Source organism: Populus alba, chromosome 2 (genome assembly GCF_005239225.2).
Source record: "Populus alba chromosome 2, ASM523922v2, whole genome shotgun sequence".
NCBI lineage: Eukaryota > Viridiplantae > Streptophyta > Magnoliopsida > Malpighiales > Salicaceae > Populus > Populus alba.
In genome coordinates this window covers 17,657,257-17,675,251 of record NC_133285.1, presented here as the reverse complement: position 1 = coordinate 17,675,251, position 17,995 = coordinate 17,657,257, and the positions used below count along the sequence as shown (strand labels likewise).

The window sequence follows — 17,995 nt, the reverse complement described above, 5'->3', positions numbered from 1 at the left end:
TCCCCTTCCTATTCCAAGGTCTGCTATTCTGGTTTGTTAGATTTTAATGGCAACACGGGAGAAGAAAAGGGTGATGGTAGTGACTTAGAGTTTTTTATTTTTATTTTCTTTTCTTAGTTGTGAAGTTGGAATATTTAGTACAAGAATTTTTCAATTATATGATACTTAGTGTAATTTTTTCTATTTTTTTATGTGAAGTTTAAGTTTTTAATTATCTTAATATATTGGATTTTGTGTTTGATAAATTATAAATATTTAAAAATGACTTTTTATTTAAAAAATAAAAAATAAGTTAATTTCACCTTCACTGTATCAAATCTCAAGTTGGGTATATAATAACCATGCTAATAAAATTTTAACTCAAAACTTACATTTCCTCGCAATTATATCAAGAACATGAAAAGAAAATTAAATCTAAAATAATTTCTATACTACATAAAAAAATATAATGCATGTAGCTTGTGGATAATTTACAAATAAATCATGTATATAGACGAGCAACGAGTTAAAGCAAAAATATGGGAAAAAGAGAAGGAAAAGCAAAGATGGGCCTATTAGCTGGATCCATTCGTACCGCGTCTAACAAAATACACAAGCAGCCCAGCTTATCCAGCACCCAGTTTGAAAACTGCACAGCCACAGCTAGCTAGGGTTACTCTGCACCTCTCTATATAAACCCTTCGACGCCTCTCTACTCCTTAAAGCGCCATCTCCCGTCTAGAATTCTAGGGTTTGCCAGCTGCAGTTTAAGCTTAAGCTTTTCAAAATCACATCAATTTCTCGTTGTTCTTATCCCTTTTGAAAAAAAATCTCCCTATGAGGAAGCAATCCCAAAAGATAGGAAGTGCCGTATGACACTTTAATCAGCAGCGGTCACACTCACGTACCCACGTTTCCCATCCACCAATCTCAGCCCAAGAGAGGCGTTTCCTCTCCCGGATTCGTCTTCCTTGGGTCGCTGATTGATCGGGATCACGTGGGTTACTGTGTGCCGCTGTGTGTGTGATTTGGAACGGGTCTCTGAGGGTTTTATTTCTTAAATCATGTTTGTTTCTGAGCAATTAAGGTCTGATGCCACGTCGCCGGTAGCCGAAAAGGCGTTGACCGGCGATGCTATGATTGGACCGAAACCAATGACATGTTTCGTTTGCTGATAGGAATCTGTGGATCTCATCTTAGTTGGTACACGGAGCCGTTTCCTGCGATTACATATGTTTTTCTTGTTTTTAATCTTTTTCAAAAACCATTATCTTTTGAATTTTGTGCCGCGAAGTGTATTATGTAGCCAATGATGATTGTTTTTGTTTAGTTGGAATTACCGGCTGAATCTCATTTTGATGTCAATTTATACTGGCTGTGTCTGAGGCATCATAATACTGCATAAAAAATGATTTTAATCATGTTCTTGAGGTTTTGATGAATTTGATATCTTTTGGGCATTTTAATTAAACCATAAATTTTATTTCTTTCAATGAATTTGATATCCTCTTTTAAAACCATGTGAGATCTCTTTAAAAATTCATCAATTTTGATGTTTTTATGATCCAATCTCACTCTCTGCTAATCGAAATGGAGATTGAGATCAAAGAATTTATTTTATGTTTACGATTTTTATACCTGCCAAGTTTGATCAATATTTCTGTTTGTTCACATAAACTAAATGGTACTGTGATTCTCCATTTATGGCCTGAAAATGTGACTGCTTAGACCACATTAATTCTTTTGGACTGCAGAATCATTTAGGTGGTGGTAAAAATCTCTTCTGAACTTACCCACGATGACATCCATCTTTGTTTGACCTCTCCACCTCCAATATAATATCTGGAAACACGGCGACAATCAACCCCTGCTGCTTTAGATGCGAATATGGTATTCAGAAAAGCATTAAACTGCAACAAAGCCGAATCTAATGGGATGCATTTGACAGTACCTAAAAGCAGTTCAAAGTTTTAGCTGCAAACCTAGGATATACAAGAATATCAGGAAGCCAGCGGACATTTGAACAACTCTGCCCCAACCAATTTCCCACATTTTCTCTGGACATCATAACCAAGTTTCCAGTGAGTGTCGAAGAAAATACTGAAACCATCATCATGTTTAAGGTAATGTTACAGATGTCTGGTTCAAGTGTTTCGTACACAGAAACAGTGGAACCAGTACCTGTTCTAAACAGGTCATCAAGCAATATGCCAAAGCCCTGTCTCCAACATAAAAATACCAGTATCGTTTTTTTTTTTTTTCCAGATAAATTAAATGCAAATCAACACTGGAAATCGTTCAAATACTGTGAAGTCTCTTGATAGTCTTCGATACTGCAGTTCCCAGAATCCATACGGTTTGAAGGCATAGTAAAATGAAATCATGAACTTTTTTCATATTGGTGAGGAATTGAGGTGTCTATAGGTATCATAACTACGAGGAATAAAGGTGCAAAATGCTATCCTTATTAAGGATATTGTTATACTCGTTCGAGCCCCGTCAGTCCCGAACTAGGATCCAATGAATCGATCAATTCATTTCCCTATTTTCTGTGAAATCAAAGAGTCCATTTACCTCCGAGATGTGCCTATCTTCCTAGTTGAAACGGAAATGCTGCAAAAAACACTAGGGAAAACGTTTCAAGACTTCTATTCGAAAAAGATTCTGCACTCTAAAATTCCAGAATGTTACCCTCACCAATAGGCTCCATAGTAATCACAATAGTAAGGTTTAGCTTCTCTCTCGTTGAGAGAATAATCTTAAGAACTACAAGAAGGCAGGTAGATGTTGTGATCCATGGTTGATAAGAATAGTAAGATAGCCTGAAGAGATGCAAAAACATCGAAGAGAGACAACTATACAGACAACCAAAGATTTACATTGAGCACTAAATGAATACATAAACTAAGTCTTCACGTAACTTTTTTTATTTTTTTTTAGCTTTCGTTATACTTGTTGATGTGTTATTTGTGTAAAATCTATCTTTTTAAATATTTATTCTCAACCAAGCATATTATTAATTAAATTTTATTTATTTTATCATTAAAATATGTAAAAACATGAACATTTAATCTAAAAATCAATAAATCTCTATTATATTTTCAGGTCTCTACGACCATTTATCTTTAGGTTCATATGACCAACAATCTTCAGATTCTTAGATCCTCATAACTATGTCTCTTTAAAAAATTAAAAATTCTTTTTTAAGTCCATAACTATTATATCTAAAAAAATAATGTATCTAGAAAAATTGACAAAAATCTCTTATAAATTCACAAAAAGTAACAACATTCTAAGGCATGCCCTTAAAGATACAATTTTTGTGCAAGCATGGCAAATATAAACTTTTACATTGTAGGTAATAAGTATGTTCTTCCTCTGTGGTTAAAATCTTCCATGTACATTAGCAAGATTTGAAATAATAATACAAAACAATAAATGATTTTTAGCTTACTATTTGATTGGGCTTGACCTGACCAATGCTCAATTAGACTGAATCTTTTAATCTAACAGCTACTTTGAATTCATTTTTTCCATCTCAATCAAGCTATCATGTAACTTGATTATGAAGATTTTCATAGCCCAATGGGCCCATCTCTCTCTCTCTCTCTCATTGTCTATGTTGATTTTTCAAGATATTTTAGAGTTACTACAATGAAAAATGCCACCTTTTATGATGAGTTACTCAAATATTTTTCTAGATAGGATATATATTCTCAGATTTAGTAGGAAATAATTTTTTTTTTTCATCTCAACAATATAGAGAGAACATAGAGTTTCTCTACACACAACTAAATACCATTTTTTATTTTTGTGATTTTTTATATGCTTATTATTTGATCATTCAAACTCAAATATTATCTCAAGCATCAGAGTATTTCTCATTTCATGAGAGACTTGTTTTTACAATAACAACTTAAACCCAAAACTCAACTAGAAAAAATCTAATTTTATATAAAGATTTTTTCATGACTTCATCAAAATATATTTTAAAAAATACATATTGACCATTGTGATTAGTAAGATCTATAAATAAATCTTGTTAAATTAGGGTATAATTTTTTTTGTTTGAGATTTCATAAAAGTTTCTTAAAATTTTTATAAGTTAAGGGAATTTTGAAATCTTTTCAAATTTTGAAGGACAAGGCCTGTCTTTGGCTATTAAAAACTAGTCTTTGATTAAAATTATTATCTAATTATTCGTGTTTAACATTACTAAAATAACATTTCATTTGTATACTAGCTTCAAATCTCCTCTTTTCTAAATTTAGTACCAGTGACGATTCTTCAATTGATATTCATCATGAGTTTTAAATTATCATCAACTTCAAAGGATTTGTTGTGTCTTTTTAATACAACATTCAAAATTAGTTGGGAATGACTAGTTCCAAGGTTTAGTTCTTGAGTTTATTGAGTTAATTTTAATTAATTTTAAAATAATATTGTTTTAATTTTTTTTAGTTTATCCAATTGAATCTCATTCTAGTATGGTTGGGTCAATCAATCTAATGATATTTAACCGATTCAATATAAATTTGACTAGGTCAACCTTTAAACTAATTTAAAAATATAACAAACATCAAATATTTAGTTTATGAGTTTTTAAGGCTAGTTTAGTAACTATATTTTTTTGTCAAAATAAAGCATGCACAACATAATTCACATACTAATCTTCTCATTTTTTCTTGAATCTTGAGTGATACTAAGTAGCATTAGTATGTATTTGGTAATGTGATAAAATTGTTTTTTAAAAGTATTTTTTAATTGAAAATGCATCAATTTTTTTTAATTTTTAATATCAACATATCAAAACTATAAAAAAAAACTTAAAAAATATTAATTTAATATCTTTTCAGGTGAAAAATAATTTAAAAAGCATTTACAAAAATAAAAACTATTATAATACTAAAAATATTTCTATTTATATCTTGTATCTTGACTTGTCTTAATCTCAATCTTTTCTATAATTATTTGAAGATATAATGACTTCAAGTTATATATTATTAAGTAACTTTCTTTATTATTTTTATAAAAAATTATTTCACCAGCACCTTTTAAGTTTATTAATTAGTTTGATATGATATATGTGAATCATATAGTGCAATTACGACTTAATAAATATTATTACATTTAAGTAAAAGAAGACAATACTATTTAATAATCGTATCTTCTTACTTTGGAAATGTGAATAAATCACGATTACATTAAATTCAAATAACTATAATAAGCACCTATCTTAAGCATAGTCATAAAGTACAAATCTGGTTTAACTGGCTGTATTAAATAGTATTGTTCTATTCTATTTCATTTAATGATTAATGTTATTTAATTTTAAATTTTCAAACTAAAAACAGAAACTCGTTGTATGTGCGTAAGTCCGTTTACTTTATTTATATAAAAAATTTGTCATGATAAATGATTATCAAATTATTTTTATAACAAAATAGAAAATAATGAGTTTTTACCATGAAAAAGTTTTTTCCTTTAAGAAACCATAGAGACACAATTACGTTGGACAAACGGGTTTTTTTTTAGGAATCTTTTTTCAAAAGTTTCTCTAGCTAAATCTTACTTCTTTGTTTATGTGTGTTTTTTTTTTTTTTTATATATATAAAAGTATTATTTTTAATTTATAGCATGTTCTTTTAATAAATACTTACCACGATTTGAAAAATAAATTCTAATAAAAAAGCAAAAAATTATGCTCTGATAATTAATTTTTATGCTACTTTATGTGAAAATAAAAGAATAATTAATTTAAAAAACTTAACAATAATAAACATAGATATTTTGTTCTCATTAAATAATCATGAAAAAATTTTCAAAAAAAAATTATGCATATTATTTTCATATTTATATTTAGTTATTCATGAAGTAATTGCTAATATTATTATCAAAACCTCTAATAATGTGAAAAAAATGTTATCATAATATGATTTTTAAAATAACATTGTAATTGTTTTATTTGAAAATGATTTTATTTAAGAATATTTAAAATATAAAATGGTGGGCTCAGCAAAGTCAATTCTAGACACTTGAGCTTGGTTAAAAGCTAGCTCGAGCACCTGGCCTTAAAAACAAAAGCCTAGTCCTATGTGTCTATTTTTGTTTTTAACTAACACAGATGCTATGGTGTCAACTTGAGTTTTTCTCTAAAAGAATAAATGGAATGTGTGTCATCTGTATGTATATATATATATTAGTAACCTTAATAATCACATTTTTAATCCTAAAATATCCTCTAGTCAGTCTCAAAACTCAAAATCAAACCTAATCTAAATAAATTTTGGGGACTCTGATCTTTTTTTTTTTTTTTTTTTTTTTGTAATGATTAAGGGCTTAAATCACTTTCATCGAACTCCTATTTTTTTGATTAATCAATAGACACCAAAATATTTTTTTTTTTTTTTTTTTTTTGTGGTTGATTGAAATCTTTTTCTCTCATTTTTTTTTTGATGATTTTCTCTCTTCTATTTTAACACCCATGAATCGAAACATGAAAAAAAAAATAAATTTGAGGATCAAAGTGTCAAAACTAAAAACAATATGAAATAGAGATGTAAATATAAAGAACTTCAAGGATGAAACTAGACATTTCAAAGCACGGTAGATGCATTGCAGTAATCTACAATTCTAATGTGAGCAGCGCTTAGCTAGTAAAACATCTAGTCCTTATAATTTATTACTTTTAATTTAATAGCAAACTCTTGTTTATTCGTTCACCATGTAAGAAATACAAAATAACTCGCTTAAACCACCTAGAGTAGGCGACTATCTAACTTTATTTTTACTTTGATCAACAGGAGATAAAATAAATAAATATGGTTGCTTGCTTTTTAGTAAATATATGATGGGAAACCACTTCACAGTTTAAAAATCATGAATAATCATGGCTATGCCGGGTTTTGGTAATAATTATGTTTACTTTTCACTAACACGCGAAGATGATTATGACATGATACTCTTGGGCACCACCAATCTTGGATTGATTGGTGTAATCAAGACTACTCAAAGCTTTTGTTGATTTTCACCTGATGGCCTCCAGCTAAATTATTATTTGATGATTCTACCACTATAACTACCCAGCAACAGTCGTTTATCAAAGCATATTTGAGATTTTTTGCGTTGAAGCAAAATGGAATTTGAATAATAAGTAGGAGTGCCAAATGAGGCATGGCAGGGCTGAAGAACAAATAATTTCTTGAATAAAGAAAAGTTATTTTGTATGCTACCCAATAATTTGATTCCTTGAATATAATGGGAAAACAACTTATTTTTTAATGAAAATATCAGGATAACTATGGAGTAATTGAAGTAAGATTATGTTTATTCGCGAGCCGTGCCTTGTGTTTTTGATGAGTGCACCGCACGGTACACTTGGTAAACAAACACACTCAAAATACCTAACGTAAAAAAAAAAAGTCACAATCTTTCCATAGATTGAGAGAGACTCGAAAGTCTTACCATATTCCTCTCCGTTTCCACATGTAGAAAGACGAAAAAAAATAAAAATCGATCGTTGCATAAATCATGCTTGTGCAAATTAAGAACAAAAGAAGAGTGACATGCACATGAGACGTACAGAATCCTACACTACATAGATTGAGGACACGACTCAAAGTCACTGCGACTCCTCACTCGTCTTCCCTTTTTTCCCATCTCTCCTTCGTCCCTAGCCTCCCTCCACCCCTTGAAAGAAAGAAAGAAAAAAGCTCTTCAGGGGAGTTGGGATTTAGAGGGAAAGATGACTATGGACAAAAGGCAGCAGCATCAATATTATGGAGCAGCTCCAAAACCTACCAGATTTGCAAAACATTGGTGTCTTCTCCTGATCTCTATCTTCCTCTTTTTGAATACAAGAACTCTTGCTTTTGATTATGGTGATGCCTTAAGAAAGAGCCTCCTTTACTTTGAGGCACAACGTTCCGGTCGCTTACCCTACAACCAACGAGTCACATGGCGTCACCATTCCGGTCTCACTGATGGCTTAGAACAAGGAGTCAGTTTAAACTTAATTTCTTGACTACCATAGTAATCCCTCCCTAAAAGTTTTACATTTTAATTTTCTCAAAATAATCAATTGAATTTTGTGTAGGTAGACTTGGTTGGAGGATATTATGATGCAGGCGACCACGTAAAATTTGGACTGCCAATGGCGTTCACTGTGACCATGCTTTCATGGAATGTAATAGAATTTCAACATCAGATAGCCGTTGCCGGAGAATTAGAACATGCATTAGAAGCAATTAAATGGGGCACTGATTATTTCATCAAGGCACATACTAGCCCGAATGTGCTATGGGCAGAGGTATGATACATTGCATTAATTATAATTCAAATTTGGACTAACTTGCTGCTTTTATGTCCATAATTAATTATTCAAATCTTATTGCTCCATATTGTAAGGTGGGTGATGGTGACACCGACCACTATTGCTGGCAACGGCCAGAGGACATGACCACATCACGGCAAGCTTACAAGATCGACGAGAATAATCCCGGGTCAGATCTTGCTGGAGAAACTACGGCGGCAATGGCTGCAGCTTCAATAGTGTTCAAGGGAACAAACCCGCATTACTCTCACCTACTCTTGCACCATGCCCAACAGGTAAATTCAAAGACCAACTTTATCATTAGATAACTTAGATCTTGTGGGGTTATGATTTCAACTTACAATTTCATACAACTCTTTATTCTTGTGGATTCTGTATTAGTGCAACATAATTTTATAATCATTGTTTTGGTGGAGTTGTTTGAGTTTGGAGACAAGTATAGAGGTAAATACGATGAAAGTATGGGGGTGGTGAAAAGCTACTATGCGTCGGTGAGTGGATACGAAGACGAATTGCTGTGGGGAGCTATGTGGTTGTACAAGGCCACCGGCGATGACAAGTATCTGGAGTACGTCATCGGCAATGCTCATTGTCTTGGTGGGATTGGCTGGGCCATGACAGAGTTCAGTTGGGATGTCAAGTATGCTGGCCTTCAAATCATGGCTTCCAAGGTAAAAGCTAGCAAACCTTTTCAGCTCTCATTATATGCTTCAAGTTCAAAAACGGGTATATTGGTTTTGGAAATCTTTATAGGATTTTGCTTTTGACCAGTTTCAAAGATGAAATAATATTAATTTACTTTAAATCACACTTTCACTTTTTTTCTCTCTCCCCTTTTGATAAAGTTGATGGATGGAGTGAGCCATGGTTAAGGTATCGGGCTATGGAAGCATAAATGTAGGAAAACTAACTTGTTTTTCCTTCAATATTATTCATCTTTAAATAGAGATTACAGAAGCATGGCTAACGGTTACATAGCTAATATCATGGCTGTCTATTATGCTATACATGAAAACATAATCACTGCTTATTATGCTATGGATGGAAGGAAATCACGTATACTAAACATAGCAAGAAATAAAAATAGAGAAAGTCATGGAGATAGAATCATGGTTGATAGACTGTATCTCTTCATCCCCTTTCAAGCTCAAGGCGGTATTGGATTGATAAAGAGCTTGACTCTATTTAGTAGAAATTTGGTAGCGCATAAAGGTTTTGTAAAGATATCTGCAATTTGAGCTGGACCAAAGATATGTTGCAGAGAAAGAATATCATGAGCAACTTGTTTATGAACAAAATGAACATCAATCTCAATATGTTTCGTGCGATGATGGAAGACAAGATTCTTAGCCATGTTGATAGCACTGAGGTTGTCACAATATAATGTGAGAGCAGGAAGTAAATAGCTGATGCTTTTCAGAAGATGTATAAACTACATAAGTTCGGCAGTGGTTGATGCTAAAGCACGATATTCAGCCTTCGTTGTGGAACGAGACACTGTAGCTTGCTTTTTAGCTCCCTAAGACAACAAGTTATTGCCTATATAGATAGCAAAACCAGTCGTAGAACGACAATCATCCCTAGAGCTAGCCCAATCCGTATCACAAAAACCATAAAGTGCAATGTGAGGTGTTTTTACAAAGTTAAGACCAATATTAAGAGTACCTTTGAGGTACCGAAATACACGCTTAATAGCAATAAGATGAGAGTTGCGAGGATGTTGCATGAACTGGCAAACGTTATGAACTGCATAAGAGATATCGAGGCATGTCAAGGTGAGATATTAAAGTGATCCAACAAGGTGCTGATAATAAGTTGAATAAGATAGGAGAGTGCCCTCATCAGCAATCAATGACATACTAGAAGCCATAGGGGTGGAGACTGGTTTTGCACTAGCCAGTCCAAACTTCCGAAGCAGAGAAAGAAGATAACGAGTCTGAGTGATAGTGATGGTCGACTCATTGCGTATGATTTAGAGTTTTAAAAAGAAATGAGCATCTCCAAGATCCTTCATGTGAAAGGCAACAAATAGATGAGAAATAAAGCTCCTGATTCTAGAAGGAGAGCTCCCGGTTATAAGAATGTCATCGATATAAATTAAGAGCATAATGATACCTGAACCTTGACGATGATAAAACAAGGATTGATCATAGGGACACCGATGAAAACCCATTTGTTGAATATAAGCACTGAATTTCATGTACCATGCTCTTGGAGCCTGTTTTAAGCTGTAAAGAGCTTTATGCAAGTGGCAAACAGGATGAGGATGAGTTGAGTCTTCAAAGCTAGGTGGTTGAGATAAATAGACCTGCTCTTGCAGATCACCATAGAGGAAAGCATTATTGGCATCAAGTTGTTTAATGGACCATTTGTAAGACAAGCCAAGTGTGAGAATTAATCTGATGGTACCATGTTTAACCACTAGACTAAAGGTTTCACCATAATCCAGCCAGGGAGTTATGTGAAGCCACGGGTAACTAGTCGGGCTTTATAGCGTTCAATTGAGCCATCAGATCATGTTTTAATTTTAAACACCCATTTGCTGCTGACTAGGTTCATGTCTAATCATTGAGGCATCAAAGTCCACGTGTTGTTGTAGTAATTTTAGCTTACACGGCTTGCTGCCATTTTGGATCAGTGAGAGCTTGCTTATACGTATGAGGCTCTTGTCGGTGATTTGCAAAATCAGCTAGAAAGCATGTAGGTATTGGATATCTAGAAGAAAAGAAAGTCTTAGGCTTTAATGAACCAATTTGAGCCTGTGTAATCATAAAATGACAGCAACGTGGAGCAGAATGTGAGATGATCCCAGTTGGCAGAAAAGATAATTCTGGTGCATCCTGAATGACAGTGTTAGGGGAGGCTCCTGGCATAGAGTATATTGAGGCATTAATGTAGAGTTTTGAACAGGAGGAGATGAAGAATGCTCATGGCTAACAAGATTGACAACTGCAGGTAAAGAATCCGTTGGTATAGATTGCACAACAGTAATTTGAAGAGACCTTGGAAGAGCACAAACCTTGAACGCATGAAAGTCATATTTGGTGCATCATTATGTAGACTTGAAGGGAAAGGTTTATTCATCAAATTTTACATGCCGAGAAATATATATATACGACCTGTTTGCATGTTTAAACATTGATATCCTTTGTGATGTGTAGAGTAACCCAAGAACACATAGTGGGCAGATTTATAGTTCAATTTTAATTGCCCAAAAGGAGTAAGTAATGGATAACTTGCACACCTGAAAACTCGTAGAAGAGTATAGGATGGTGGTGATCCAAAAAACAAGCTCATAAGGGGATTTATTTCCAAGAGTAGAAGTTGGAAGCCGATTGATAAGGAATACTGCAGTTTTGAATGCAGTTGTCCAGAATCGTGGCGGGATGGATGCATGAGCCATTAATGTTAAACCAGTGTCCACAATATGGCGATGCCGACGTTCAGCCAATCCATTTTGCTTCGGTGTACTAGGACATGATAATCTGTGAATAATACCATTGGATACAAAACAGTCTTGTAAACTTTGGTTTACAAATTCTCCTCCACCATCACTTTGAATTATTTTTACAGTAGTATTGAATTGGTTAACCATTTGCTGCAGAAATGCTAGAAATATAGTATGAACATCAGATTTATGAGCCATAGGAAAGTGCCATATGTATTGAGAATATTCATCAACAATTATTAAATAAAATCAAAATCCATCATAGGATGGGACTGAGGCAGGCCCCCACACATCAGTATGAAGAGTGTGTAAAAAGGTAGTAGCATATGTCTTTCGAGAGAAAAATGGTAACTTTGTTGATTTACCCAAAACACAACTTTCACAAAAACCAATAGTGTTAATCAAAGATGATAAACATAAAAGCTGAAGAATTCGAGATTGAGGAAGTCCCAGCCGAGCATGCCACAAGCTGTTAGATACTTTTGTTGATAACAGGCCAACTGGAGATTTTGTATGTTGTCATAGCTGGATTGTATACTAGCCATCAACTATGTAGCCCTTAAGTAACACCTGTTTCATCCTCATGTCCTTAAGCAGAAAGCCCCAAGAATAAAATATGAAATAACAGTTATGCTCCTTTATAAGTTGAGAGATAGATATCAATTTCTTTTTAATGTTAGGGATAACAAGAATATTATGGAGTTTGATATCAGTAGTGGGTAGTGAGACTTGTTTAATACTAGATATTTGTAATCCATTTCCATTTCCAACCATAACAGAATCCTTGCCAGGATAAGAATGAATACCATGCACCTCACTTGTATCAGCTGTAATATGATTATTTGCTCCTGTGTCGGGGTACCAAGTTTCTGTAGGATCTGTAACCTGAAGTGCAGTTAAAGCTTTAAATTGTTCTGGTTCCTCATTAGAGGTAAAGCATCCATCAGTTTTATGATTTGGACCTCCACATCTGAAATAGGTTATGCCTCCACGTCCGTGACCAGTGCTGCGTCCACCACGACTTGTAAATGTTTGAGTATGAGTTCCAGGATTACCTTTAGTGAAGCATGAAAAACGAGCATCTTTTTAGTGGAATTGAGAAGTAGTTTGGTTGTGTGTAATATTACAACCATGAGAACCATGAGTTCCATGAAACTTTGTATTGGTTTTGCCACGGTTTGTGAAGAATGCAACATTAGAAGGAGTCACCGATGTTGCTTGAAGATGTATTTCAAAATCACGTAGTTTGCCGATAACCCCTTCAAGAGATGGAAAAACATCTCTAGCATTTAAGGCTGCCACTATAGGATCAAACTCAGATCTTAAGCCTTGAAGAATACATATGATGAACTCATCGTCATCCATTGGCTTACCTGTACCTCGCAGGGACAAGGCTAGAGATTTGGCCTTGTGCAGGTAATCTTCTAAAGAAGAGCTGCCTTTGTTGAGCAACTGCAACTCGCCCTTCATCTATTGAAGACAATCCCGAGTATGACTACTATAAAGAGTCTGCAAAACATGCCAAGCATCATGAGAGGTTTCACTATTGATGACTTGGGACAAGGGACCATTGGACAAGGTTTCACATAGTTGCTGCTGGATTGGTTCGAGACACACCATCTTCACCAGTGATGGTTTGTGATGGGCAAGAAACCTGATTTTGCACATAAATGAGAAGACCATTGCCACACATAATGGGAATGACTTGTGATTTCCATGAAAGATAATTAGTAGAAGCTAGCTTAATAGAAATATCAGGCAAATAAAGAACAACTGATGAGAATTCAGAAGAATGAGAATTTGACATAGGTGGGATCAAAGAGGGAGAAGACTCCATCGTTGGTGATACCTTTGGAAGCTTTGATACCATGTAGAAAAACTAACTTGTCTTTCCTTCAATATTATTCATCTTTAAATAGAGATTACAGAAGCAAGGGTAACGATTATATAGCTAATATCATGGGTATCTATTGTGCTATACACGAAATATCATGGTTGTCTATTGTGCTATATAAAGAAACATAATCACTGTCTATTATGCTGTGCATGGAAGGAAATCACGTATACTAAACAGAGTAAGAAATAAAATAGAGAAAGTCATGGAGATGGAACCATGGTTGATAGACTATATCTCTTTAATAAAACCATGTACAGGTGTTTAAATATTTTTTTTTGGTAATTTTTAAATTAATGCCCCAATTATGCAGTCATTCTAAGTTGAATCTCAAAAGAATTGTCTCTTTTAAATTGGATCCTCAAAGGTTAATGAATTAATTCTTAGTTATATCCATGTATTTTTTTATAAAAAAAATCAATACAATTTTTTACAAAAGATTTAGACTTTCTTTTAATCACCATCAATTTATAATATTTCGATGGAATTTATTGGAAGTTATAGTCAAATGTATTTGATTAAAAATTATTGAATGTTTGAAAATGATTTAGAAACTAACTTTGATGAGATGCAAAAAGTTGGTAATTGTTTTTAGTAAAAGTAATTCTCTATGCTACTATTTTATAAAATCTCACTTCTTCATAATTTTTAGTTTTATAAACTTTTTTTTTAAGGCTTTCCTTGTATAAAAACCCTTTGTCTAAATATAATTTAAATTTTTAAAAACTTTTTAAGTTAAATTTCAAATTTGAAAGAAAACTCTAGATATTGAGTGCGATAGCTCAAAATCATTGCCACTCGATAAAAAAAGAAGTTAGAAGAGCAACATGGTAACACATGATGATCTAGTATCACATGAATTTATCTTATCGACACAAAAAGAAAGATGAAAGAAGATTGATAGTGTATGGATGTGTATTAGAGTAGAAGCTATAACATGTTTTTCATGGACCAGTTTTGGATTGTATAATTTTATTTTTTATTCAAAAATAAAAAAATAAAAAATAAAAAATAAAAAATAAAAAATCTAAAAATATTTTTGGAATGCAAGGAGATAAACTTTCGAGCTGCAAAAGAAAAAATTACCAAAAAAATAACCAGATTGAGAGATTTCAACAATATAGAATGAAGAAAGAAAAAAAATTAAGGTTCAGATCCAAACATGACCAAAATTATAAGAATCAATTAGGCTTATGGACTTCATTAAACTTCTAACAGAATTAATTGACTTAATTAAAGACTTAATTGAAGTAAAAATTAAATTTGAAAGTCAATTGGGTAAAAAATGAAAGAATTAATTAAGTTTAAGGACTTGCTATAACTTTTAATGGGTTTTGTGGATTCAATCAAGAACTTAATTGAAGACAAATCAAGTTTGGAGGTTGAATTTAGATCAATTTGCAAAGATCGGGAGATTAGAGACACAATTGAAACTTTGAAAGGTTAATTTGGTGTAATCAAGGGCTTAATTGAAAGAAATTTAAAGTATGAAGTTTGATTGAGGACCACATTAAAAAAATCCGAAACTAAAGACCAAATTTGAAGTAAAAAGTGCTAAATTTTAAGGCTCTAATTAAAAAAAGGCTAAGAGTGAAATTCCAAGGAATTTGAAAGATTATGACTGATTGGGGGCTTCATTGCAAAGTTCTAAAGGTTTAAGGACCATATTGAAAAAGACTATAATTTGAATAGTCTTCTTCCTAGAAACAAAAGAAATAGATGCTCAAGTACCCACTTTTTAGCCCTAATTTCTCCCCTATCTCTTCACCAAACCATACAAAATCTCTTACCAACTTACATCTTAGTACTTGTACTTCACTCTAAGATAACATTTTAGCTTTTATTGCACTAAAACACCTGCATATTCTCTCTCCAAAATACTTTCCATCACTGCTCTTCATGCAAAACAACTTTGTGTCCTCCTTTTATCGATTGCAGAACAAGATAAGATTTTGCCTTTATCTTTGATGAATGGCTGAGATCTATTCCTCAACAGGAAGGGTCGAGATCCCATTAACCTATGTGTCCTAGAACCTCCTTATTTCTCTTATAAAAATCATATAAAACCCTAATTCAAGTAGCCTGAGGTGAGGTAGAGGAGTATTGCCATAAACATTATCTCCTATCTATGATTGCCGTCGCACGTGCGCGCACAGCGTGGTAAGATGTCAGGGTCAAGGAGTTGCCACCTAGTTGCTTTATTTAGGGTCACTAGGAGACTCAGGTGGACTGATCTTATAAAAAATTATAAGGTAAAAGATTGGTTGTGACTAGGAAAAGTATTAGAAATCCTAGCACACCTTACCTGATGTAAGCTGAATTGTATGGTTTGAACGTGGTTTAAAGGTGTTGATGTATTCCTAACCGGTGGTCCATTTGTGGATCAGAATAAAGATATACACTTATGAACAAAACTGGCATTTCAAATTTATTATGGGCTTGTATGCCTAGATAAATCTTTATAGAAAGAATCCGTATAGGTGTTGTGAAAAAGGTTAACCTATCTTGGAAGGTGAAGGTTTTTTTTATCACAACTTGTATATTTGTGGTGAAAAATACTCCCATTTAAAATTGATGAATATTCAAAAAAACATTTGAGAACTTCCTCGTTAACTCTTGATATTTAATGTTAATCATTAAATTTCTGAAGTAAAATGATTAGAGTTATTGAAATATTGACCAAATCCTTAAGGAATTTTACAAACCTATTGTAAATTCATAAAAAATACAAACAAATTAAAAAAAAACTATTTTCTATAACAATTCTAACAAAAATTTCTCTATTTTTTAATGAAAAAAATGCATTTTTTTTTTGTAAGGATTAGGTTGTATGCAAGAGGTAGAAATCTTTTTTTAGGTCATGTTTTACAAAAGCTTATTTTTCTTTAAAACCAAAAATGTTAAATTAGGCTTAGGAGATGTTTGTCAAACACACTCTTAAGCCAAATAAAATCTTTAGCAAAAACATTGCTAGCTAAACAAGGTCTTAGCTTTTGACCTGATTTTGACCCGATCGGGTTTACCCAAAACTTTTGGTTCGATTATAAACCAAACTAAACTGCACTAGTTTGATCCAAAAAACAAATCAAAACCTAAATCAGAGTGCAAAACAAAATCAAACTTAAAAAAAAAAACATAAAAACTAGAAAATGTTTTATCAAAATGGATTAAAACTTAGAAAAACAAAAAACATGAAGAACACCAAAGAACATTCGACATGAACCCAACAACCCAAATTTCAAATAAGACCAGACATGGACTAACCAAGGACATAGGCATGTTGAAAATCATGCAAGAACCAAAAATCTAGCATTCATACACTTCGATTATCACTCAAAAACCATGATTTTATCAAAATAGATTTCGATTCAAAACCAAAATTCTAGAATTAAAACCTACTGAAAACATGTTATAAATGCAAATAAACCCTAGATTATTGATTAATAAAGTTGCATGTAGAATTCCGTGCAAAGAATTGGACCAAAACTTATTCAAAGTATTGAGATAAGACAATGTTCTTCTCAAGAACACGAAAAACACTACCTAGTAACCCAAAAATAGTCAGAAGCTGAACATACTATCAAGCCTGCAAAATCGACATTTTTCACTTCTAAAACATGGTTTCTTCATTCTAACAAGTTACACAACTATAACCAAACATGTTTGAATAAAAAAACTAACAAATAACATTAAAACATCAAAATCATGCAAGAGGTTCTAAACTTCAAAACTACCAACTTGAAACAACCTATAAAAGCATCAAATTTTGATTTAAAATTGACTATTTAAACACTTGGAACCCAAACCATGCCTAGGAACCAAGAACACACACTAACAAACCAAAAAAAAAAAAAAAAACCCTACTGCTAGATTTTTGAATCACTTTATTTCATTTAATTCAAATATCTAAGCATATTTTAAACATCAACTAACATTAACAGACAACTCCAAACATGATCAAACAAAGAAAACAATAACATTATGTGCGTTAATCAAAATCATAGCAAAAAGCAATATAATGCAACAAATGTTCAAAAACACCACAAAACATGAAAGAACAAGCTAGAAATGTGCCATATAAACATCATCTATCAGGATAAATAAATGTTTTATACCTTCTAAGCTAGGCTTTTAAACCTTCACACTTTAGAGTTCCTTTACCAGCCTTTACACCCTCTTTCTCTTCTTTTGCTATGATTTTCTAAGGGATATTTATAGGGTTTGCTAGGGTTTTATAAGGTTTTTCATGAGTTTAAACATAGATTGATCAAAACTTAATCCCTTGATCAAAATGAAAGAGTTTTGGAGTGTATTTCACATATGTGAGCTCTATACCTATACT

General features: G+C 32.7%; 1 protein-coding gene and 3 non-coding genes across 4 annotated transcripts in view; all 4 read left to right on the top strand.

Annotated features, from left to right (window-relative positions):
* Positions 1 to 811: 811 nt before the first annotated feature.
* LOC118032025 (small nucleolar RNA U49) lies at positions 812 to 877 on the top strand. The gene has a single exon (XR_004684602.1). It is a non-coding gene; the product is annotated as a small nucleolar RNA U49 (small nucleolar RNA).
* Positions 878 to 1,065: 188 nt separating this feature from the next.
* On the top strand, positions 1,066 to 1,213 carry LOC118032024 (small nucleolar RNA snoR2/U65). Its single transcript, XR_004684601.1, has one exon. It is a non-coding gene; the product is annotated as a small nucleolar RNA snoR2/U65 (small nucleolar RNA).
* Positions 1,214 to 1,283: 70 nt separating this feature from the next.
* LOC118032023 (small nucleolar RNA snoR77Y) lies at positions 1,284 to 1,372 on the top strand. The gene has a single exon (XR_004684600.1). It is a non-coding gene; the product is annotated as a small nucleolar RNA snoR77Y (small nucleolar RNA).
* A 6,127-nt stretch (positions 1,373 to 7,499) lies between these two features.
* LOC118032014 (endoglucanase 11) overlaps positions 7,500 to 17,995 on the top strand; it is a 29,658-nt gene continuing 19,162 nt past the window's right edge. The window contains exons 1-4 of the mRNA XM_035036571.2: positions 7,500 to 7,978; positions 8,075 to 8,287; positions 8,386 to 8,586; positions 8,728 to 8,982. Of these exons, the coding sequence (XP_034892462.2) occupies positions 7,724 to 7,978; positions 8,075 to 8,287; positions 8,386 to 8,586; positions 8,728 to 8,982 (924 nt within the window). The 5' untranslated portion in view covers positions 7,500 to 7,723. The remainder of the gene's footprint in view (positions 7,979 to 8,074; positions 8,288 to 8,385; positions 8,587 to 8,727; positions 8,983 to 17,995) is intronic.